Source organism: Megachile rotundata, chromosome 15 (assembly GCF_050947335.1).
Source record: "Megachile rotundata isolate GNS110a chromosome 15, iyMegRotu1, whole genome shotgun sequence".
Lineage (NCBI taxonomy): Eukaryota > Metazoa > Arthropoda > Insecta > Hymenoptera > Megachilidae > Megachile > Megachile rotundata.
Genome location: NC_134997.1, coordinates 13,057,349 through 13,082,781, shown reverse-complemented (window position 1 = coordinate 13,082,781; position 25,433 = coordinate 13,057,349). Strand labels below are relative to the sequence as shown.

Here is a 25,433-nt window from a genome sequence, read left to right as displayed (position 1 = left end):
CGGAACGTTCGTGATAGTTTGAAGGTTATGTATGCGTCTATCCATGCATTGGTACTTGCTAATTAAGATTAAATCTGCGAATAAATCGACCGAACAAAAGCTATTTCAATGACATGTTGTAGAATGATAATGAGATTCGATTAATTATAAAGAAGTAATTAAATTATGATTAGCTCGATATGGAATTTAGAGAAAACTGATTCGACTGTTTCAGAGGACGAGAATTCCTCGGTTCATGGAATCGTAACGGAAGAAGGTCTCTTTGACGGAACCATTTTCACGGCATCCGATGAAATTTACATCGAACCAGCGAGCAGATACGCTCCTCTCGTATGCCATCGGCAAGACGGAGAGCATCAAGACACGACAGACACCATGCATCACCACACGATCGCGTATCGCTCGATGGACGTGAACGTTTCGCACCATAGTGGGTATCCGTGTGCGAGCGAGCTATTGCGAGAGAATTCGTTGAACGAACTGAGGTGAGCACTTGTTCAAATTTCGCTAAAAAAATTTATCCGTTGTTTCTTTTCTACAAATATTAACAAAGTACAAAAATATTGACGAATAGTCTCGTGTAATAAAGTAGTCAGATCAGTACCAATAATGGCTACTTTCCCAAAATTGAAACGCATGAAAAAGATGGAAATTCACGCTCTTTCCCTCAATTTCTCTTCACAGATTAAACCACGCTGTTCACAAAGAAGCCCACAAAAGCCCTTTCCCCACTGAAATTCAATCTAACGTCAGAGTTGAATTTAACCTGGTATCGCGTTTGAGAGAGCTTAACTTGCAATTTGGATGTATAATATCCTCCACCTCTCTCCTCTTCTTGTATCATCTAACACGTTCAATATTCCTAGTACAAACTTAATATCGACCAAGTAGCATCTATCGAACGATTTAATAGAATTTCAGATGGCTCTGTCGAAGATAGTCGACCGAAACATGTTCCAAGATTTTCAATTTTATGCACCCTTCGGACGGTGAGGTTATTAAAACGATTTGCTGCTACAACGTGTCGGAGCACAGTTGGCTCTCGTTATATCGCCACCTTCGCGTCGACGAAATCTCGATATCGAGCGTTCCAGCTTATACCGTGACACTTTCCGTTATCGCGTTAAATTGCTACACGCGATATCGCCGAGTTGAAGGATTTGACGGTGGCGATGTAACGAGAGTCCGGTGTAATCACGAAACGATCATTGTTCGAAGTCAATAGTAAGGAAATTGTGGTTCGGAAGGGGTTGCAAGAGAAATCGATGGTTTTCGTGGGACAGACGTGATGGAATGCGGTCACAATTAGAGAGGGGGCAGTTTTCGAAGGTTGATTTCGATTAGTTCTTGACGCGGACTAATGGTAACGTCTATCGATGCGCTCCGGGAAGAATTTCATGAGATGGGAGAATTGCTCTTGGCAGAGATAAACAATCTGTTTCGATATCAATTGTGTAAATTTTCGTTCGTAATTACGGGGAATCAGTATTCTGTATCGGTAATTAGCTACAAATCAGATACACGTACCTTTGATCAAGAAATTTGATGTTCGAATCGCGGATGAATAATTACGCGTGTCGAACTCCTAGATACCCGGAATTAATGAACTATCGTCTTTTAGAGATAAATAGCTCGTTCGTTATTCCATTCGCGAAGGAAACAGAATTCGAGTAAATATCCCGGCAGAACAATCTCTCGTTTCTGCCTTTATATCGAAGCCGATGAAACAGTGCGAGCAGCCCGTAAATACTTTAAGCGCTCGTATCTCGTGCAACCAGTGAATTTTGCAAAGTCCCGTCACGTGCTACGAAGAAATTAAACGAACACGCTAAAAAACCCATAAAAAAGGACGACGTTACGTTGCTGTATAAAAGACTCGTAAAGAACAGAACGGTATAAAAAAAAGGAGGAAGGAAGGAAAAAAAGAAACGGCGTAAGTAGTTAATCTTAAGGATCCGTCGTTTCTGACAAACCCTTGGAAAGCGAACGCAAACGATTTGAAGGGTCTCCTCTGGCCGGTAACGAGAATCCACCAAGTAAATTGGCCCTCTGCCTGTTACTTATTACTCGACATATGTCACCCTTATCTCCTCTGGACGCACTCCCAACGATTTCTCTCGTTTATCCCAGCCTAGCCGAGTCTGATCGGTTCACCATGAAGGATTCACTGGCGGCTCTGTAGTTTTCCGAACGCTTTACCGAAGAAAAATCGTTTGCAGAACGAACAGAACGTGGAGTGGATATCTCGGGGACACAATGCGACCGTTTTATCAACACCTAAACGAGGGGAAGTCTCGGGCCAAGCCCGGTTTCTATCCGAAGGACGCCAGGAAGAAGGACCCCATGGCGAGCTCCCACAATTTGGAGCTCCTCGACAAGTAAGTTTCCTCGGACGCCTTCATTTTCTATTTCCTATTGTACACGAGATTAAATGCAAATAGAGGATAGCAACAAATAAGTCCTTATCCAGGTTTTACCAAAAATAAGCGATGGAACATGAAAATTTGAACGTCACCCAGATATGACCTGTCACTCAGTGTTAATAAGTCAGCGGGAAATCCGATCAGGAATAAACTTTTCTGCCTGTAATTTAATAACCGTATTTCTAATAAATGTCAGCTATTTTTATTTCGGCGAACCTTTCAAATATGTAAAAAATTGTTCCACGCTAAAACAGAAACTGCAAGCAATATATCACATAGGCTGTAACCGAGTAAGACGAATAGGTCTAAAAAAGATTGGACGCATTTATAATTCGTAACGACGATGAATACTCGATGCGATGCTTGATCGGATCTTCCAGCGCCGTTAAAGCAGTGCCACTTTTAAACGGCGAATTTTACGAGAAATTTTCGACGAACGCTTTTTCTCGGTTATCTCTCGTTGAACGTGTCGATGAAATATTCTAGCAGGGTTCTCCGGAAAGTCAGAGCCGAAGAAAGTTGCCAGAGTCGTGAAGAAAAGCGCAACGGTTACTTATCGTTGGTTCGCTCGAAGTGTTTGCCGTACGTTGCTTGCGTTTCCGTTTAAAGAGCACACCTATTTCCGCCAGGGAAGAGAAGCCAGATTATCTGACGTCGAGAACGTCAAAAATCGAGAGCAAACACTATTATCCATCGAATCCAATTTAACGTTGCCACGACCGAGTTATATATCCCTTTATATCCTTATCGGTTCGTTCCTGTGATCGATTCTTTTTCGGGGAAAAAACTAGGAGTTTGATTTGTCGCCGAGACCGCAAAGGTCGATCGCGTATCGGTCGCTCTTGTTTCGTCCGTCAGTGGACCGATCGAAAAATGTAAATTGGAAATTCGCGTTCCGCCTTTGAAGTCGGAATCTTGTTATCTCGCGGCCGAGGCTTTGAGATTTGAAATTTAAAAATTTAATTTCTCGCCGGTGACAGAGAGGATTTTCGACCAACGAACGCGTTCCAAAATCGAATGAAGTAGAATTTGCAATCGGGCGGAGGTCGATAGAAATTCGTTTAAATATGAGCAAATTGAAGTGCGCTGCTTTGAATTGACGGCAATGGAATTTTTACAAATTATATCAGCCCGTAACTCGGTTATTCATCGTTTGTTCTTTCTGTTTTTGGCGCCAGATTATACAGAGAGAGGTACTCGAGAGTTCTCCGGAAACGAACGTCCGTGGATCCGAAGAAAACCACTTGCATGTTGTATCTGCAGGCGGATCACACGTTCTTCGATCATTATAAGTCGGAGGAGGCGTGTATCGAGGTGATGACGCGTCACGTGCAACGCGTCAACTCTATTTACAGGTACACAGGTGAGTTGGAAACATTTCGTGGATTGAAAAATGTTTGCGAACTTTGAAAATTTCATAAACTGTTCGGTAGCGAAGGTTTATCGTTAATATCGAGGGAAGTCGTGGAACAACAAGGATAACAATAAAAATTCTTTCGTCTTCCTGGAACAGGAATCGGCAACGTTTCTTCCCTTCCTTCTCTTTCAAGAAACGAACAGACGCGCGTCTTCTGTCTCATTCCGCTGTAATAACTTCGTAAACCAATTAAAACTTTCCCCGGACCTTCCAGTTAAACTAACTTTCTGCCAGCGACGATCGTTGAGGGGGGCCGAGAAGGAAATGAATGTTCCTTAACCTTGCTGTGGTTCCTTTCTACGCTGCGACCGATTAATGTCAGTTTCTGTGTCTGACGTTGACCGATTGATTTCGCGGAACTTTATTGCGACTCCGCGCACGCTTCACGCGTAAACTTCAAACGATGTTTATCGAGGTAGGAACGGAAAAGAAATCGAGAACGCGATCAACCTCTTTCACGAGAAACTCTTTCGGTATTTCGTAATTTACCTTCCGGGCTAATAATCCGTCGAGGCTATTTCCACTGCGCGAGAAATATCAGGGATTTCCGATTATCAACGCATTTCCATCGACATTCGAAACCGGCTTTCTTTCTTCGTGTCTCGTTCCAGCAAAATTAAACGCGTCGAACCGGTCGTCGACCCCCGGTGCCGTGCCATTCAACGCGTTAATACGATTACGTCATCAGAGCGGAGAGAAGGGACCGGAAATAATCACGCTGTGCATCGACGGTCCATGTTGTACGCGCAAGTACAAAGCCGGTCAAATCAGAGGAAAGCGTTCACGAAAATCTCATTTGGTCAGGCGAAGTGCCGCGAATATTAAGCAACACGGTGGGGCAAACTCGACGAACAGCCGCCCACATATGTACACACGAGATCGTAGAAGGACCTTAAACGTCGCACCACCTGCCGTAACAACCGGCAAATATTTGTGTCTCGTGACTGAGCCGATGTTTAACGTAGCGTGACCGCGAGCACACGCTCGCGGACCGGGCCAGTGCATTACTTAGAATTTCGTATCTCTTCCGTTCAACGATTCGTGGATAAAGCTCGTTTTCCGGTGACGTTTCCGTCCTGCCTCTCTCTTCTTGTCCGCCTTCTGCCATCGAATACACCGGCGAGCTTTCAAAGCGATGGTAGCGACCGATTATCGGCCATCTCTACACGCGAGCATTTCGGATGACCGATCGACCACCCCTCAGGAAATCTCGACCCGGACCTGCCTTCCCTTTTGTCTCCGGATTAGACGGCATTAACTCTCTTCGCATCGCGATACGTACAACCTGTCCGCCTTCCTAAACGCTCCCGTCTAACCAGAAATCCGGAATTGCTGCGGTTAAATAGCTCGCGATTTCTACCGATATCTTTGTTTTCAAAAACATCTACGAATACGATTGAAACTTTCCGAATCGATGCAAGTCCTATTTCCTAGGAATCCGTAGAATATAATTAGCTTGTCTCTAAGTTCTTAACGAGTGTTCGTGTCTCTTCCCATGAGTATTCCGAACCTAGATCCTACATGAGTCCTCAAGTTCTTAGAATGCTAGACGCTAATCTTTCCTTAGATTCTCCCCGAGTTTCCGCAAATCCTTCCTAATATCTTCCGTGTATCAGCGTCGCCCAAAATCATGCCGAATACACCAAAAAAGCGAGAAGAGAATTATACTAATAATTCCATGAAACAGACTGTCGTCAAAATGAGATCCAGCTCGATATCCAAGAGAACTGGCACGAACGTGACAATCATTTAGAAGCAAATTCGACTTTAAAATTCTTAGGAACGCGAGGCGATAAACTCGGCGAGAACGTTAAAGGCGATGAATACAAGCATCGCGACAATAACACATTTTGGTTCACCGCACGGAATAATGTTTCTGCTGTTGCAGCTGAAAAAGCTGGCACGATAGCGTGTTATCGTGACGATGATATCGAAGCTAGAAGTTCTAGCGTCAGTCATTACACGTGGAACGCTGCTTGCCGCGTTTATGATCTTTATCCCGAAGCTCGCGTAAAAAAAAAGGAAACTTTATTTCCGAGCGTTATATCCGAGACAGCTGTCACGCGACGCGTTACCCCACTATTTGTTTGCCAAGTAATTTTTTACGACATCGGCACGTGAACCGAGTGAACTTTTTAACACGAGCCTCACGTGACGACAGATTCTTGGTTATTTAATAGCCAACGATAGCATTATTGTTTAATGTTGTGCTTAATCGTATTTGCGATTAAATATTTTGTTGGGACTCATTGTGAAATCTGACAGTGTTAAACCTTCATAGACCAAAATTCTATTATTCAAAGATCTAACTCGACTTAGAATTATCTGTTGAATGAAATAGATGCGATAAGAATTATGTAAGAACAAGAAAAATTAATTGTTGTGAAGCTGTAAGGTTGCACAAGGGTACGTCTGACTAGTGATTGAGTTGTTTCACTTATTCATGAGATATCGCATCTTGTAGGGATTATTTGAATATAGTACTTATTGTGACATACCATCGGACAGTGTCTTAACCCTTCATGAATCAAAATCTTATTATTCAAAGATCTAACTCGACTTAGAATTATCTGTTGAACGAAATAGTGTGATAAGGATCATGTAAGAACGAGAAGAATTAAAGCTATACGGTTGCACAAGGGTATGTCTGACTAGTGATTGACTCGTTTCTCTTATTCATGAAGTACCGCATCTTACAACGATTATTTCAATATAGCAGTTATAATAAAAAAGTAGGGTTAAGCGAAAGAATTCGTAATAACGAAAATTCTACAGACTCCGAGTTTCTAGCGCTTGCCGTAACAATGAAAACTTCCCGTGTAGAAGATTAAAAAGTGTCCGACTACGGACGGTTTTAATCTACTTAAACGTCAAAACCTAGATTCATCATGGCTACCTTTGTTCGAAGAACGAAATTAGCAACGTTATACTCTGCTACACAGAGAAAACTACATATTTTCATAAAAGCTCCCGGTGCAAAGCGTTAAAAGCTGTCCGACTACGAACGGTCTTAATCCACTTAAACGTCGGAGCCTAGTTTTATCGCAGTCATCTTTGAAGAACAAATTCAATCACGATATTAATTCGTAATTAAACGAATCACACGTTCTCGTACGTAATTGTAACACCCTTATGAAAAATATATCGTTGAACGATTTCGCGGGAATCTCCCATAAAGTTTTCATCGTTGCTGCCTTAAACTTCGTTCTCCGTTCTCCAGTACTTTACTCGGTTCCCAAATGTTCCGTTTGCATTATTTAACGGTCCAAGAAGCTGTTGGTTGAAGTTGAACATGACCGTCCGATGTTTTCGTCGACACAGTCAGTGGCAAGCCATGGAACACAGTGGCAAAGCTGATTAACGCAACATCAAACTTGGATACAATGGACTTAGCGTTAATTACCGACAGCACATGTATATTGCATGCAAGATATGGATGTAACGATGCTGCTGTTGGTGTTTATGCAGGCTGGTTGCGTATGCAAGAGCCGGCGACCCGGAAACCATGGTTGCCGTGGGGCCACATCACTTAAGGAAACAGAGAATCTTATGGGAATACATATACGTTCCCGCGAGCGCTCGATTCAATACTTAATAGCTCTCTGAAACGTTCCATCATATCGTCGTTTAAACGCTATAACTGTTTGCGTCCAGCTTCCCAATGAAATTCTCCTTGAATTATACACCCTCTTTAAGATCAGGATTCTTGATTTATTCCTACCCATAAATTGATTCTCCAGATTTTCCTCAAGGTGCAAATTTTCTTTTCCGGGAATCCTCTTTTTAATTAGTGTCAGGTGTCGTGGCGTAAACTAGACACTATGGACGCGATCGTAAAAGTCACGAGATCGACGGCGCCTCGCGTGAATCTGGCTGGCAGAAAGGAATCACTGTTGCGTGACACGGGATCGTTTTTCCAGTTTCGATTGGTATTCCCGCGGAGAAGGTGTTTGATTAAATGCCCTCCACCACGCGACCGCCGAATCATTCGACCGAATACGCTGATCACTAGACGAACCCGAAAATTACTCGTTCGAAGCACCAGTGATTTTCGTTATCAGCTATCGGTTACCCCGGCCGGTAGTTCCTCTCGATTCCTATGAATTTCACCGTATCGCCGTCCATCGCAGAACCTGCGTGCACCGCGATCAAACCCGGCTTTAATTTGAAGAGCCCCGACATTCTGCTATTTTCATCCGCTCCAATCTGTTCGTGGAAATTGCAATAATTCGAGGAGCAAAATTCACGACCGCTGTCGTACCGACGCATTCATGACCGAACAATAAAAGATAGCGAAAGTTTCAAGCGGTATTAATTACGTAAAGTATCAGGTAGCGAACTCAAATTGAAAACCGAATCGATATCTTGAAATGCAACTGTAGCGTGCCTACTTGTGATAATTTCTTTCCTCCGCAGATTTCAATCAAGACGGTCAACCGGATAACATCAGTTTCATGATAAAACGCGTGAAGGTTCACGGCGAGGGAGCTCTGAACGACCCAACTTACAGATTCACCGGTACATACGGCGTCGAAGAGTTCCTGGAATTGTTCTCCGGTGAGTAGATTTTCCAAAGTCCTTCGCAAACACCTTATGACGCTCCTCGAAACTTGGTCTGTCCATCGTCGGTTTATGCCGCCTCTCAAAACATCGGATTTTGTTTCCGATGAAACCCTTGAACGTGCTCTCCGCCGGCGGGTCGTTAATTAAAACGCTGGCTGGCGTGAAGCGCGCAATACGATTCGATGAAGCGGCTTGATACGGCTTTTCGACTTTAATGAAACACGTCTCGAGCGTCACGAATGCTCTTCACTGCGACTTTAAACACTTTGCGCTCCCTCTGCTAGCTGTTAACCCCATACATACATGGGACATGATAAGCGCGGGAAGCTTGGATCACGGAAGTGAAAGCGGACACGCGATGCCGCAAGAAAAACCACTCCTCTTTTCTTTCAGCCCGGATGCTGCTTCTGCAGCCCGTTAATCGTTTCCAGCTTCCTTTTCCTCGATTTCTCTCGCCCCTGGTCAGCCAACCCTCGTAAACGTCGAACGGAACCAGCGACGTTTCCTTGCTTTTGATTTATCGCCGGAATTTATGTTCCCTCGGCAATTTTCATCCGCGTTTTTACCTCTAATCGAAAAACTGCGAAAATCTTTGCCACGGTATGTTAAGCTCGCATCTTTCGAGTCATAAATTTATTGCCACCGTTATTGAACGGGTGCCAGAGAGCTACCTGACGAACTAGTTTATCGAATGTCGATACGTGTGAGCATACTTGTAACAGTAGAAGGTGATCAAACGATATTTCCTTTGGAAAAAGATAGGTGACTGTATCGCAAAGTTTCTGCGGAAAGTTCCAGTGCAGGATTAATTATTACTATGGCGTATCTCCAACGCTAATGAGTCGCAGATCAATGCGGTTGAAGTTCTCGAAGTTCAGGTTATTTGGTTTGTGATATATTCAGTTGCTTTCGAGGTTCCTTCGGACTGATTTAAGCCAGCTCTTTGTCTCAATCTGTCAATAGAGCAGCCGGTCTTAGAGACTGTATTCAGGAATATCTCCATGTCACACTTGCCGTGTAACTTAGAGTCGAGTTTCGCTGCAAAACATTCGCGATTTACTCAAAGACGGTACTTTGGGTCAATTTCACGTTGAGTTAATAATTATTCCAACAGCGGCCAAACTGCTAACTTCGGGTTCTAAAGAAATTGAAGTTATCTAAAAATTTGAACTTATCTAGAAATTGAAGGATATTCCCGATGAAAAATGTTGGAGGAGTCGTAGAAAGACGATCGTTCATCGACAGAGATAGGAAATAATAATTCTGAAGGATGATCAATGAATATATTTCTGGCGTATAGAGAGGAGAAATTTTATATCGTTCGATTTATCAAATTCACGAGCAAAACTTTAGCGAAGCGAGTCGCAATTTTCTACTCGAATAGTTTCATTCGATTTAGCGAATTGCCTCGTTTGATCTGTCAGCCTGTATTTCTATCGACGGCCGACCCGACGATTCTTCGGCGCGAAATTTATGCCAACGTTCGGCCATTCGTGATCCCCGTCGTTTGTACAATTTGTCAAAACCTAATCGTGTCTATTTTCCTCCATAAATACAATTGTTTCGCGCGTTGTTGTCCTGTCGCGCGAAAATTGAGCTCTGATTCAGAGTACGTTGCTCAATTGTGCCGTATAATTTATAGACGTTATAATTATGTCGCGTTGATGTTGCACATTATCGGCCGTGTTAAAACACGAATCTGAATTATGTCTAGCCTATCGGTCTATGTTTGAAATTCAATTGTCTACCGATTACTGCGATGTTCATCGAAATGTTTGCATCTAGACCGATAATTAACAAAGGAAATTATGTCTCGTGCTCAATTTTCACGCGTTAGCTGTAATCATTCTTATGCTACGATTATGCGAACAAGACTATAGAAATTCTTTGTATCTGTCGCGTGATTGCACTACTTTGACGAGTCTGACGCGCTCGTACTTCGACTGTGATGAATTTTATTTGAATTTTTAGTACGCTTCAATTTCAAATTCAAGTCCAATTTGCATAGTCAAATAATAACATATTGACATTTCAAATTTGTTGTCTGTTTATTGTAGCTGTAATTAGTCAGTTGACTGACGCACCTGACAGATAGTACAAGGGGTTAAAAATTCCATCACCGCAGTGCATTCGTAAATTTGACGTCCTCCAATTGTACCCGTTATGTATTACTTGGTATTAGCAGGTTTACATTTAATTAGGAAGCAACGTGTTTGATTCGTCAGACCAAATATAGCGCTATTCTACTCCACGGTCTATGAACACATCTGTTCTCCGTGTCTGACTGTAATTTAGACCATTCTACTTGGCTGAGCGCGAGAGGACACGTCGCATTTGTCTAGTTAGAAATACTTGATCTACTTGACTGATTTTAGTATCGCATTTGTCTGATTAACAACCGTGCTGTTCCGCTTAACGCGTTCGCTGTCACAGTCAAAATGGACACGTCTGATACGGACCGCTATAACAATAATTAACGCGTTGATCGCCCGAGCAGTAATAGCAATCCATTACCGTGCACTGTAACATGGATTAATTACACTAATTGTACAATAATTAAAAGCACATATCCTTCTTCTTTGACCTCGTTTCTGATCGTAACGTTCTTTATCAACAGAACGTTATTTGTTGAATTAAAACGAGTTAAATTAAACACCGTTATTTAACTACGAATTATTCCGAGTTACGAAGTTGTACCACACGACACCGTGTGCACAATTTATACCGGGATATTTTCAGAAGTCTGACAATCTATTTTTCCGCGAGTCGTTCTTTAGTAGCCAGGAAACTGGATCGACGAAGATAAGTACAACAGCTCGTTACGAGAGATATCGAATATCGGAATGCGAAGCTCGATAATTCCTGGCGAAGCCCCGGGGCCATTTCATTGGCACCGATCTGACGGTATCATGGTCTGTCCCGTAGCTTTCGTTGCTCTTGTACGAAGCTAAAATTAAAAATTCTGCCGTACTGTTATTGACGAGGAGAAAAAATGTGCGCTTCCGCGGAATATGTTGTAATAAAATAAACGAGAAATTTCCTGCTACGCGTACATTTTTAATGACGTATACACAGTTTCGACAAACGACATTTCACTGTTTAACAAATGCATGAATATAACGTGTTTATTTTTTATAACCTTAGGATTTGATTACGCATAAAATATTCGTTCAAAAAGTCGCAGCAAAATGATGGAAATATTAACAACGGTCGTATCGAATAGAAGGTATATTTTCCGGCGTAAAACCGCTTGAAATTGCATGACCGCATTGAACATCGCAAAGACGACTGTATTCGAACATTGCACTTTCATCTTTCTAGTATCGATTCCACGGACACAGTGGTCTTTCAGAAAAGAGGTAAAGGGGTAATGGGGATGGTGATCGATTTAATCTCTCGCTTTCGAGGCACTTTTCTTGTACGGTAGCTACCCTGGAAAAACCTATGCACGATTGACCGTTCGTTGCTACGAAAAAAGTTTCGTTAACAAAATTTTTGGTAAACTTCTACAATTATTTTTCTTCGTCATTAATATCGTTGTATCGTTTCCAAAAGCAATTGCAACGTTGCGTGACCATCGTAGGCAAATAACTGTCCTCCGCAGCCCTTTAATTAATTCCATTTTTAATTTCCCCATCGTCGTCGCCAGTATTTTACCTGGCTATTTCTGTTGTGTCACAGGGGTGTAGGTGTGAGGTTGAATTCCCAGCCGACGCGGCCAAACATCGTCCGAGATGTGTTATCCGGTAAAAATAATAAATCAGGCGTCCAGAAATGCTCGGTAATTTAATTTCCGCCAACTTTTACGCTGTGTGGCAACTTTCCTCCGTTGGGGATCAGTGTCCGGCTCCGACCAGTATATGAAACGGGACGCAAAAAAAAAAGAAATAATAAAAAACAAAAAAACTGAAAGCAAGAAAAGTCTGCTAGTCCCGACCATTTCCATCCCCTTTTGTTCACTCTTATTCTCCTCCAGAATTTTTTAGCGACAGTTTAGAAAAAAAAGCACGCACGCGCGCGCGCGCTCGAGCGTCGGCGAAAAAAGAAGACGAGCTATGAATATTCTATGAACGTCGTGCATGAATTTCAATGGAAAGGCTTGTTTACGGACATGTCCAACGTGTTCGTCCTCAATTTTTCAAGGTCCTGCGTGTCGCACGGTCATTCTCCGGGGTGAGAATATTCTTGCGTTGATTAGGCGCCATTGGGTGACGAGCATGATATTCAAATTTCGCCTTTCACACTCAATTTATTCTCGCATCCAACTTAGCATCAATTATAACACCCCTTCACGGGAGGGAAATAAATCAAAACTTTCAAAGACTTTCATAAATTATTGTAGCATAATGGAAGTCTCTTAATACTCTATAAAGTAATATTTATTAAGGTTATACGCTTGAAACAATTAGATTTTATTCAGCGAAATAATTTAGCTCTCGGGTGATATTTTCAGAGGAGGATTACGACGCGTTCTGTCTCTCGTACATGTTCACTTATCGCGACTTCGAGAAAGGAACCCTGGGTCTGGCGTGGACCGGGGACTTGAAAAATGCCGGCGGTGTATGCGAGAAAAATGGGGTAAGTTTCGTAATCACATTCGAGTTAATCTTTACGATTTCCAGCGAAACATTGTTCAGCAGCGATATCCAGCCGATTACCTCTTGAGAACTAACGCTATTTCGTCCCGCAGCACTACAGGGGTAGCATGAAATCGCTGAACACCGGTATAATCACCCTCCTGAACTACGGCAAACACGTACCACCGACGGTTTCTCACGTCACCCTTGCACACGAGATCGGTCACAACTTCGGATCCCCTGTAAGTTTACGAGAGCATCCAGCTTGCACGTTGTGCCGACGCGTGTACCGAATACGTTCGAAAAGCTTTACCGTTGCTGATCCGAAGATATCAGATTTAGGATCTGATTGCGCTTTTCTAACGTGTTCTACTTTCGAAATTAAATGGTGGACATTTTATTAAAAGCCGTTGTATTTACGGAAAGGTCAAGAAAAAATAGTATGACTCTATCTTGAACCGAAGTCGAGTGACCCAATTACGTGACTCATCTTCGCAATGTATACATCGAGTCTGAGAAGTTAGAGCTTCACTTATGTATTTAGGAAAGTCGAGAATACTTGAAGGATTAAGTGTTCCTCGACGTCAAACGAAGCGAAACAACCCTGGTACAAAGCTTCCGCTTTATAACTTTTCACTTTTCTACCCTCCCTTGTTTGCCGACAAAGTAACCTGTTATATTATCGAGGTCGTATCTCAACAAGAAAACTCCGATTATTTAATTTACGAAACAACCAACCGCTCTCCTGGGGCGCGACAATTCAAAGACTAAAAGCTTCCCGACATTAGGGTTAATTGCGCCTTCTTTCTCGACCCTGAGCTATGGGAAATGCAAGCATGACTGGAAAAAACTGACATTAACGGTACTCTAAAAATATTTCACGGCGAGAGAGCTTTTGTAAACAGCTATTTGTACAATTTCGTCGTCTTACCGCATCTTTTCGGTAATTAATTTGGGATTGGGGGTTGGTTAATGCTTTTTCTGTTGCTCAGCATGACCCGGACGAGTGTTCGCCCGGAGGGGAAGACGGGAATTTCATAATGTTCGCTAGAGCGACCAGCGGCGACAAACGAAACAACAATCGTTTCAGTCCGTGCAGTCTGCTCTCTATAAATCCCGTTCTAAATGCCAAGGCTCGCTCGTCCAAAGGCTGCTTCGCCGGTGAGTACAGAAGCTTTTGGAATTTTAATCAGTTTGGAACAACGGTTACCCCCGAGTCATCAACCCTGACCTGCACGATCCTCCTTCCGATTGTTTGCACGATCGTTGCCTAATTCGAAAGGATGCTGCTAATTACTCGTTAACACCGTTTCCCCTTACCATTTTCCCGTCGTTCGTTTATTGCTCTCGAAAGAGCAAACTGCGCGCAACAAAATTGTAACAGTCGATCAAAAAAAGTTGAAAATTGATTTTCTCCAAGTAAAGGAGAAATAACGGCAATTTCGAGCCGCGGGAAATTCGTGACGAAAAAAAGTGGGAAATCGTATCGTTGTTTGGAAATATCGATCGAACCGGAGTCTAACTGCGACTCGATTGCAATTCTAATAGCATGACCGGCGCAAAACTTGTTTCGGACAACGAGCGTTCGTTCGCACAAGCAAACGAGCAACACGGATCGTGTGCAAACGACAAACAGACGCGACTCGTTAATTGTTAATGACACAAAGATCCTCGTACGAGGCAAAAAGAGTGGATATCGTGCGAAACCCAGCACACTTTTACCGTACAGTTTTGTTTTTAGAAAACTCTTCTAAGAGGATGATCCTCTCGTGCTTCTTTTTAGATTCTGAAACTTGGGTCATTTATAATTCTCGAGTTCTTAAACTTTAGATGGTAGTTGTGTACAGTGGTTGATAAGAATTAATCGAAAGAAAAGCGAAATGAAAAATCTGATTTCAGAGCCACAGAATGCCATCTGCGGGAACGGAGTGGTAGAAGATGGCGAAGAGTGTGATTGCGGTTGGGAGGAGGACTGTAACGACCCTTGTTGCCACCCTCAACGACTTCATCATGCCCCTCATGAGATACCATGTCGTCTTGCCGATGGTGCAGTGTGCAGTCCCAGTCAGGTAAGCGACACATTTCCCTCGTTTGCTGACTGTCTAGAAACCCGTCCCTTTGGTACACAGTGATTCGAAACTCGTTCCCTTACGATTTCTTTCTAACGTCCAAATATCCCATCAATTTATTTTGTCACCGTTTCCAAACGCGTATTGCGATAAGTACTTCTCGCGCGAGAAAGAAATACAGCAAACATTCAACTGGGAAATCGAATATATTTTTCGTAATAACGAGCGTAAGGAAAAAAGTAGATTTTTTAGTGGGAAACCACAGTATCAGGAATTTGAAGTTTTTGAAAATCCGTAGGGGTGAGAGAGATGTTTTTGAAGGGAAATTGCGAATGCGAGTCCTCGAAACTTCTTTGAAATTTTAACGGGGACTCATTTTCATTCGGGCAAAAGCTACACGCTGAATATGTTATGAACTCGTATTGAATATCTTGAAAGGGTAATGTCCCACGAAACGGAATGCGAATATGCAATATCGATTCCCCGCAGGGACGTTGGAAATATCATTTCCGAGACAAGCGGTATTTCAATTGCGAACAGAGATCCTCCGCCTTATGCTCCAGCTATTAGGCATTTTATTATCGAACATTAAAATATTAACGTTGAAATTCACCGGCTGTTTGCTTGTTGAAAATTTCAAGCATATGTTCGAAAGGAATTTCTAGTTCGACAAAGGAGAATTCTTGATGGTTCCTAACATCTTTTCTTCGTCCCCTTAATTATCCTCCAGGTAAAACGGCATTTTTACAGCGAGTACAAAGAAGAAAGGAAGCAGTTTTCAAGGTACTTCACTGACTCATTTATCTCAACCTTAACGTACTATTTCCGCGGACATCCGTAAAAAGCCTTATTCTTGCGAAACTATCGGACTCGTCTGTTAATTATCACCGTGGAACATTATTTTCTCCCCGTCCTTTACCGGCGAGCCCTTTGTAACTAGGTGAATAAAATGCTCTCGTTATCGGATCCCCTTACGTGTGACGTCGCCAATTAATAAACGCGACGACGTGTACCGTGCAACAGGGACGTATCGATGTTTATTAATGACGTATTAAAGCAGTAATTAAACGCAAAACGTGCCGTTACACGGTGGCCGGGCCCGTAGCTAGCATCGAGCTCGCGTTAATTCAACCGATGCAGCTCGTTTGTTCCCCAAACGAGAGAACTTGCGGGAGCATGCGTTGGATAATTAAACGGCGAGCCGCACCGATAATGAGTGGAGGAAATCCTCCGCAGTCGAAATCGAGACGGCCATAATTTATGCAGCGGCAAACTTCGACGTTCCTTCGGGAGAATCCCGGCTTGAAATCGAACAGGAAACGGTGAAACTCGTGGCTGGATACTGGTCCCGTGTTCTCGAGACACCGCTGGGGAAACTTCGCCGTGACTGATAATCACCCTCCGAAAGAGGGATCCAAACTTTTCCAAAAATTTGTCACTTTTAAGATTTTCTTCAACCGTGTTCGCGATAAAAGGGCTCCATAAATAATGGATCAAGTTTTCAGCCGGTACTCGATATGACAAATGTTACTTCTTTGCATAAATTTTGATAGCAAACTTGCGAAAATTTTCATCTGCCGATAATACAATAAGCGTGAAAATCCAGAAGAAAAATAAAGATCGTGAAAATTCGTTGCTGAAGAGAAAAGGAAAAGCGTGTTGAAGTGAAACGCCGACAACTTTGTTCTACCAATAGAATCGATGCTAAACGACCTTGAGAACAACGCGTTCTCCACAATCACCGTGAAAACGAGGGCACCTTACCCAGACGATGTTATATCCGCTCCTTCGGTAGCTCGTATTACGAAGTACAATCTCGTACATGTACGATTCTTCGCGCTCGAAGAAACTTCCTGGTCACGGACGACCATGGGAGCTCTCGAAGTCGAGAATTAGTTTGCAGGTATGTTCGGAGCCAGATACTCTCCCTAGGTTACTTGGGATACCCTGTTATTGTCAACGAGGTGCGAACACCATCGTGGATGAGTTTAATTTTCAATGTTACCCGTCCTCGTCGGAGCTCTCGCAGTATCCCGGAAAATGGGACTAATTAATCAAACTGGAATCGTCAGCTAGGGAACTCCGCGCAATTAAAAACAATTAATTTCGTTACTGCAGCTTTCGTTTAAATTCGGTTCCATTCGAATCAATATTTTCAAATAGCGTAAAAAATATTCAAACTTTCGACAAGTAGTGGTAATGAACGTAATTTACAGCGTTGTAAAAAATTGCAGCGTATTTAGCAAAAGATGAATGGTATTTTATTCAGCCGGTGAACGTTCAAAGCCCTCGATCCGCAACGAGCGTGTTAAGCGGAATTTCTCAATCGTAGAAAAGAATTACACCGGTATTGTTCGAGTGCGCTATTGCGATCGCTGCGTTTCCTCGTGTTCTTGCACGGCGGTGCTTCTAATTATGCGCGGGGGAACTGAATGGACTGTAATTTTAAAATGCTTCGTTTCGACCTATTCAACAGCGCCCGGTATTACGCGCAATTTCGACATTACCTTCAAAGAAACGGCCTCGAAATTTCTCGCCCAGTTTATCGCGGCTAATTGCTCGTTCACAAAGTGTCGTCGTTCTTTATACTTCACTTGTTAATTGGGAAAGATAAGTTAACTCGAATGAAAGAGCTCAGAGACATGTATTCGGGCTTCTACTTCTCGCTAACACTTTGTTTTATGTTTCGACAGCTATTTACGTGTTTTCAAAGGAAATTTTCAAACGAAAGCATCTTTCGAGTGCTTCCACAGAAATGTACCACGCATGAATTTGTACATTTGACATTTTACTGCTTGAATAAATCTACTTAAATTTCAATTTAGAGTACTTAGTGTAAATAATAAATTAGGAAGGTTAATTTTAAGGTTAGGTTAAAAAAAAACAGTGACCGAATAGTTTTTATATTCTGAGCTGTATAAAATATGGTATGTATAGATATAATTAATATATAGGTCCTTCGGGAACGGATGAAAAGCAGCGCCCTCGAGAGCTTTTCCGAACGAGATCAGTGCTTTTTATCATAGCGAGCGACTGACTGGCTTTCCGTCGAATAAAGGAAAACCACGGGCGCGAAACGACGATCACGATCGAAAGCTCCCTCATGGGGGATGCGAATGGTGCAAAAAAGGGGATAAAAGCGCTCTCGGAAAGAAAAGTGAGAAGACTGCTCGGCGGAAGTCGATGCATTAGGTGCATCGCGCGAGAAAAGTGCAGGATGCAAAACACGCGAATTCCTTGGAACGCGAAGACGTAGACGAATGGCGTAGCTCTTCGAGAATCGAGGCGAGAGCAATAAACAAGCGGTTAAGGTTGAAGAAAGAAAACGGCGAGGGACGAGGAAACGAGCAAGCTGTGGACATTAAGCAGCAGCGAGGGGAGGAAACAAGGGTGTCGAGGTGAAAAAAAGGAGCGAGAGAAAGAGAGAGATAACGAAGAAGGTCCAGGGTCGAGACTGATGAGGGAAAGAGCGAGTCGAGGGGTGGTAAAGTAGAAACGGAAGACGAGAACTGCTGGCGAGAAAAGAAAACCGGCGACGGTACAAGAAGAAAGATAAATAGTCGAAAGCAAAGGAAAATAAGGGGATACTTGGAACAGCAGGGTGACGACATGTTTGCGGAGATTCGGAACTTGTGACCCCTCGGCTGTATATTATTTTCAGAACACTTTCGAGAACTTCGAATTAAATTTCTCCGTTGAATCGATAACAAAATCACGATGGAAATCCTACTTTATCAACTATCTCTGTGTTTATCGCAGGATAACATTATTGCAATTTGAGCATTCAAATATTTCGAAAACTTCGGAGATATTTTTGTTATGTAGAAATATGGTATCGCGTTTAAATAACCGTATCCGTGGTAAGCAGACCAAAATATTTCCACCGGCCAGAACGAATTCCATCATGATTCAAATAATTCTGCGCTTCGTTAACCGCGGCATTTCGCTACATCCGCAGCGGCAATTACTCGAGTCCGGACTTCCGTGATTTCCCGCCATTGTCGTGGCCTCCTTCGAGCAGCAGGAATTCTTCCAATTGAAGTATTGAAATTCGATAAATTGATTCGTTTCAAGCCGTGTTATTACGTTCTAGGGTGCTAAGGGAGACGGGGTTTTCAATTCTGCCATAAGGCTCGAGGAAAAAGGAAGAGAGACCCAGGGAGAGAGAGGGTTGTTCGGTTTCCGTTATTACGTGCTCGCCCTGCAAACCTGTGTCGGTCAAAGCGTGTGTGCCAAGTAAATTCTGACTTTACATCGACAATAGATGCCTCCGTTTCCGCCTTCCTGTCTCAAAGAACTCGCCCAGATGTTGGAGGAGAATTCGAGCGAGCTACGAACGCTTTTTCAAGTTCGTAGAAAAAATTGCTGCGCCGTTTATTGCATCCTCGCACACTTTTACCTGCTATTTGCACCTCCAGCTTAGGTATATCGAATTAGCAAACAGAACAACAGCTGAAAAGGAGTCATTGCTAAAGACTCTATGCAAGAAAATCTCTCGTTGGACATTTCCAAAGTCACAAATTTTCCATTTCCCACAATCTACCATTTTTTAAATGCCAATCCACGTTTCTAAATCTTCCCCAACTATTTCGAAAGGTATTCAAGATCCAAAAGTAGTTTCTCCAATTTCCTAAATAGCCAAATTCGTAAATATTTGAAAATGGCCGTGGTTAACACACTGGCAGTTGACCATGCTGAATAAAACATGGGAGGTATTATTAAAGCTGTGGAAGTAGGTCCGCTAGCAAAAGTTCTGGCTGCGTCAATAGTCCATCACGCTATTGGCGTATAAATTTGTACGGGAACTTCAATTGCAAGGCAAACTCGATCTTTACGGAATTACAAAGCAGTAAAGTTATATCTAACAATACGTCTTATCGTGCCCAATTAAGAATACCTAGGATAGACGCTTGCCTAAATAAAGGGCAAGAGTCTTGACGTCGGTGTCGTGACTCGAGCACTAAAGCAACCCTAAATCTTCTTGGAAATTGCAGCTTTATTGGAGCCGTTCAGAGATAAGTCTTATCCTCGTCTGATTGAAACCGTTAATCGTTCAGTCGGAATAAAGCAGGCGTCTTGACTGCGAATAAAACGAGACGCTGTTAACTCTTACGGAGTGAATCGAAAATTCTTTGAAAATGGAGCTTCGAATAACAGAAATAATCTCCTCGGGGAGTATAAATCTTAAAATTGATCTCTTCCGAAAGCAATTTGTTTACAATTCTGCACAAACAATTTATATAATACTTGTACCATAAAAAAATCTCTTCAAGCTACAAAGGTATTCAACCAAAGGTAGTTTACAATTAAAAAATATTGAAAGATCGGAATATATTCCTTGCAGAATTTAACGACTGCAAAATTCTGTTTCTTCGGGAACTTTCGCATCTTGATTTTCTTCGTAGCATCCATATTCTATAGCAGAATGAATGTAACCGTTTCGAGGGACCAGATTTTCAACTCGCCGGTAATATTCTCATAGACCGAATGCACTTTTCCATCGGGTTATTTATTTTCTGATATATGCACAGACCGAGAATACATCCACTTGCATCAGCATCGAATTTCTTCCGCTGCTTTCCGTGCCAATTCGTTGAACCGGAAAACGTATCAGACCGGCTGAACCTTATTCTTCCAAGCATCGACTGCTGGTCCCACGAGTATCCTTCTATCGGATATTCAAACCATGGATCGTTCTTATCTGCACGTTAAGCGAAAATCATTCGACTCGCTTAAACGTTCCCGTTCCTCTCTCGTCGCGTCTAAACTCGTTGGATTTAATTAAAGCGAAAATTGTCGCCCGAGAATCGTTTCCTCTCTTTCGCGAAACAAGACGCCTCGAACAAATCGTCTGACATCGATCTACTCGTCAAACACGAGCTACAAATTCTACTAAATCGGTGCAATTGATATCTGACAGCTATTTCAATCTTCTTTACCAGGAGTTACTAGGTTCTTAATTGAGGTACAAATCGGACGATGAACATGTTTCTATAAAATGGATACTTCAGAATTTAGGACCTCAGAAAAAGTCTTAGAAAGAATCCGAAGGAATCTGAGTAAAATCCGTATGGAGAGTGTGAGGGAAAGTTAGGGAGAGCTTAGGGAAATCTAACCTAAGTGTCAGCAGTGCAAATTCGCGACGGCAAAAGTCTGCAGAGGATCTAAGCTAGCGATTGAGGCGTAATTGCAACTCGCAAGCAGCAATTTGCCAAAAGGAGGATTCGTGTTTCGTAGAATGGTTGCCAGAAACGTGAATCGTAGTCTCGAGCGCGGACAACGCTCCTTAATACACGGTTTAATCGCCAAATGCTTTCGTGTCGGCGTAAAACCTTGACTGAGCTTATATTTACTTTGTTTTCTTGGTTCGTGCTTGCCATTTTATTGTTTGCTCGAGTATTTATCGTTCGAGATGACCCGGAGTTGATCTGTCTCCTCGAGAAGTACACGAGTAACGCAAAGGAAAACAGCTGCAAAGTTTTTCGGGCGTGAAATCGCTGTTTCGCGGTTTGTTTGTGCCCTCGTCTACCCACGTACTTTTTCGACGTATTTGCACGGTTCACTTCAGCAGAACTTGGAAACTTGCCTTCGTTGTTCAAAGTGTTTCATAAATATTCATTAACGCGTACGCTCCCTCGAAAGTGGATTTTCAATGGAAAAAAACAATACATTAAACGAGTAGGTTTATAAATTTGAATAAAAACTCGACGAGAACGTATGACTGGATAAAAATAGAGAGGAAAAACAACGAAGATCTCTAAACATCGTCAACCGCATTCCGTGTCCTACATACTCCAGAAAAAGATCACGAAAAACATTTGGCGCAAAGTATTTAAAGGAAAATATTGCCCTAGAAAAATAGAACAGAAGGGTAAGTAAAACCGACCACCAAAATTTCGCGCACGAAGAAAAAAACGGGACGCAAGGAATCTTGATAGCGTTCCTCTCTTCCCAACAATGTTTCCCATTGTTCCGCCTGCAAAATCGGCCCGAAAAATCGGAATATTGTGCACGGTCACAATACCTTACAGAGCAACGCGAACCGCGTTCCAACCGCGCATTATCATCGACACATGGCGAAATAAATTAACGAGCAACAAAAGCACGACCCATATCCTCCCCTGCTGAATTCGCCGCGGTTAAAAAACAACCATACGTTGCGCCATTGCGACCGAAGGACCGTGAATCATGAATTTTAGCCGAAGGTCAGCAATTACAAAATGGCTATCGACAGTTGGAAAATTGCTCCCTCGTATAATAAAATCTTTTTTCGAGAATTCTGCATATTTGGGAAGAAAACGAGGCTAAAGAGATATAGACTGGATAGGAGGGTTGACAGGAACAGGAAGATTAGGGAGGGTCTAGAGGGCTTAAGATGACGTAAATCTGGAGGACAGCTCGAATGTGAGTGGTGCTTGTAAACAAGGGACGAAGACTTACAGCGAATCGCTACCGTATTATGTTCAGATAAATTATTTGAAGTGTATGAATTTCAATAGACTTATATCGGAATCTTTGATAAAAAGAATCCTTTGAAACACGAGACTCAAACATATCTCTATCGTATATCAAGCCGGGTAAAAAATGACCAAATGCATGTATGTATACACGTTTCGTCTGGACAGAGTGTACGGGCGTTATATACAGCATTCTCTACGGACGCTGTTGCTCATCCGGCGTTGTTGCAGGGCCCTTGCTGCACATCCGGTTGCACTCTGCGCAACGGCGATAAGTGCAGGGACGACAACGGGTGCAGGGACGCGAGCTTTTGCGACGGTCGTGGTCCCCAGTGCCCACCATCCATCAACAAACCTAACAAGACCATATGCAACGAGGAGTTCGTCTGTTACATGGGGGTGAGTGTGTACCTAACGTTTTCCCCGCTTTCATTCTGTTCCAACCCCTTCTCGACCGAGTTCTATATCGCGTCTCACCTATTCATGCAACATCGCTGATGTACGAGCTGAAAGTTTACAAAAGTGGTCAATCTATTTGCATGTCAGATTCCGCGAGAAAGCTGTCCGCGTGGATCTTTATGATTCGGTGAAATGTTCTTTAATGTTAATGAAAAACAATCGTTTCTGTTACATTGTCGAGTAGATTTCGACGGATATAGTTCGGATCGAAAGATGTCTACGTATGTTGAATCTACGAGACACGCGAAAGAAAAAGGGAGCTTATAGGAAAATTCCACGCGTATATTTCGAAATCGCTCCTCGAGGATTCTTTCCCGAACCGTGAGCTCTTCAGACGCGTGTAGAGCTTTATACGCTCCCGAAGCTCTTCTAAACTTTCCTCGTCGTTCGATTACGACTAATGGAAAATTCAATACGCGATTTGTTACAGAAACGATAGCTCGGGAAATTTGAAAGCCAAAACCGCTCTATTTTCAGGCAAATTTCTCGTAAATTCATTTCAAAAGGGTAACAGGGTTTCACGCGTATGCTCCATTATGGCTTCCGCCAGGATCGCAGGAGCGATAAGCAGACTGCAATGAATAAGTAACCAGTTTCGCGGCAGAGCCGTAAATTATCGTCAAACGTGATACGAGAATCGGGAAGACTAACTGTTATGTGAAATACCTTGATAAACAAACGTTTAACAGAAATTATTAGTATATTGAAACGCTAAAAAAAGGAACATTTGCACCTTCGAAACAAAAGATGACCGACAAAGGAAACGGATTGGCAAGCAAGGTTATCTCCTTCCACTTGCAAGTAGAAACATTCGATTACGGTCGGCCGAGCGGAAAACGCGTTTCAACCACACACGCGCAACAGTTCGACTCTGTTATGCACCACTGGCCAGGAATCGATACTCCCGAAATAGTGGCTTTCTAATCTGCAAGTACAATAACACGAAAGGTGGGGTCGAGACGGGGCAGTCAGATGCCGTTCGCAATTTGCTTCCGTTTCCGCGCCGTCGGCCAACTATCAAACAACGACGTCGTGTTCTTAACGCGTCGCCACACAATCGTGGACGCTCCAGAACGTCATTTGCTGGATCGTTGCTTCCTGCCCCACAGATGCTGATTTGTTTTGAAAGTTGCGAAGAAAATTTACTAAGACCGAGGAAGTTTAACATTTAAATATTAACCCCTTCCTATGCCATTTATTTAACAGTCAAGACTGACTATAAAGGGCTATAACATTAAAACGAACAAAGAAAATTAAAATGTGAGCCTTTTATATTCAGGGATCCTTGATAATGCAACTTATAGTTGGAGCTAACTTTCAAGTTGAAGAATGTTCAAGGTTTGTCACATTTGAAGGGGTTAACATTCCTGTTTAACATTAAAATAAATTTCGCTTAATTCAAGAATGTTTGCACATTCGTGCAAGGATATCTTTGATGATGCTGGAAATTACCTGGTATTTAGAGGTTTACACACGTTGGCTGACACTTTATCAGCTTTCGCATTGCTTGCAGGAATGCACCGGCAGCATTTGCCTGGCTTACGGCTTGGAATCCTGTCAGTGCATCGCTGGGCCCGAAGATCCTCCCACCAAAAGCTGCGAGCTGTGTTGTAAATTACCAGGAGAGGATCAACCTTGCCTGTGAGAAACGATCATATGCTTTCCGATCGCGATTTCCGAGGAAATCCTCCAAAAGACAGTAGTTATTCGAAACATACCCAAAATTCATCGATTCGTAAACGAAAAGAATAATAGATCTTCCAAACTTGCCAACAGTTCGATAAGTAGAGCATAGTCAATAATACAAAGAGTCAAGGTGTAGAGATGTCGATAATTCGAACGATCTATAATTCACACATTGTGAATCGAGACTTTGAACTGTAATATTAACAGAAATCGTAAAAATAGACACGTCAGCAGACTGCAGATGATGAAATGAATAAAGTATTCGACTGCAAATGTCGCTTCGTTCCGCGGTACTGACATTTCTCAATTTTTCACGAATTCGTACAATATTCGTTTTCATTAAGCTCTATTACGCTAAAAGCTCTTTCGGATCATATCATCGACCTAAAATCCATCTCTCCACTTGAAAACTGCGCGCGGACATTTGTCAAAATATGAAGCACATTATTCGCTTGTAATGCGAATAAGTGGCCTGATCCTCTAACCTAACGCGTTCGGGTTAAATTGTAAAGTGCCGAGAACACGAAATTGTTATCTCGAATTCAGGGACGGTTCGAATAAACCAAACATCATTGGAAACGCGTCTGTTTGCAGATCATCGTTCGCATGGAATTCAGCGCCCTACGATATTCCTGACATGCTGTCGAAACCAGGCACGCCGTGCAACGATTACAATGGCTATTGCGACGTCTTCCAGAGATGTCGAGAGGTAATATTCTAATATCCGAGCACTGAAATTCGCGTTGGCGACGCGATACGAATTTGATATTCCACCGACGTCC

General features: G+C 42.7%; 1 protein-coding gene across 5 annotated transcripts in view; it reads left to right on the top strand.

Moving 5' to 3' along the window:
* Positions 1-25,433, top strand: part of LOC100882037 (disintegrin and metalloproteinase domain-containing protein 10) — a 120,314-nt gene that overhangs the window by 92,003 nt on the left and 2,878 nt on the right. Inside the window, exons 5-15 of one of the 5 annotated variants that reach the window (XM_076540207.1) lie at positions 215-485; positions 2,220-2,378; positions 3,602-3,786; positions 8,257-8,397; positions 12,857-12,981; positions 13,094-13,222; positions 13,973-14,141; positions 14,880-15,049; positions 22,738-22,905; positions 24,479-24,606; positions 25,246-25,360. In XM_076540207.1, the coding sequence (XP_076396322.1) occupies positions 215-485; positions 2,220-2,378; positions 3,602-3,786; positions 8,257-8,397; positions 12,857-12,981; positions 13,094-13,222; positions 13,973-14,141; positions 14,880-15,049; positions 22,738-22,905; positions 24,479-24,606; positions 25,246-25,360 (1,760 nt within the window). Of the gene's footprint in view, positions 1-214; positions 486-793; positions 990-2,219; positions 2,379-3,601; positions 3,787-8,256; positions 8,398-12,856; positions 12,982-13,093; positions 13,223-13,972; positions 14,142-14,879; positions 15,050-22,674; positions 22,906-24,478; positions 24,607-25,245; positions 25,361-25,433 lie in introns of those variants that run through there. The other 4 variants (XM_076540206.1, XM_012285832.2, XM_076540208.1 and 1 more) reach the window with 4 other exon arrangements.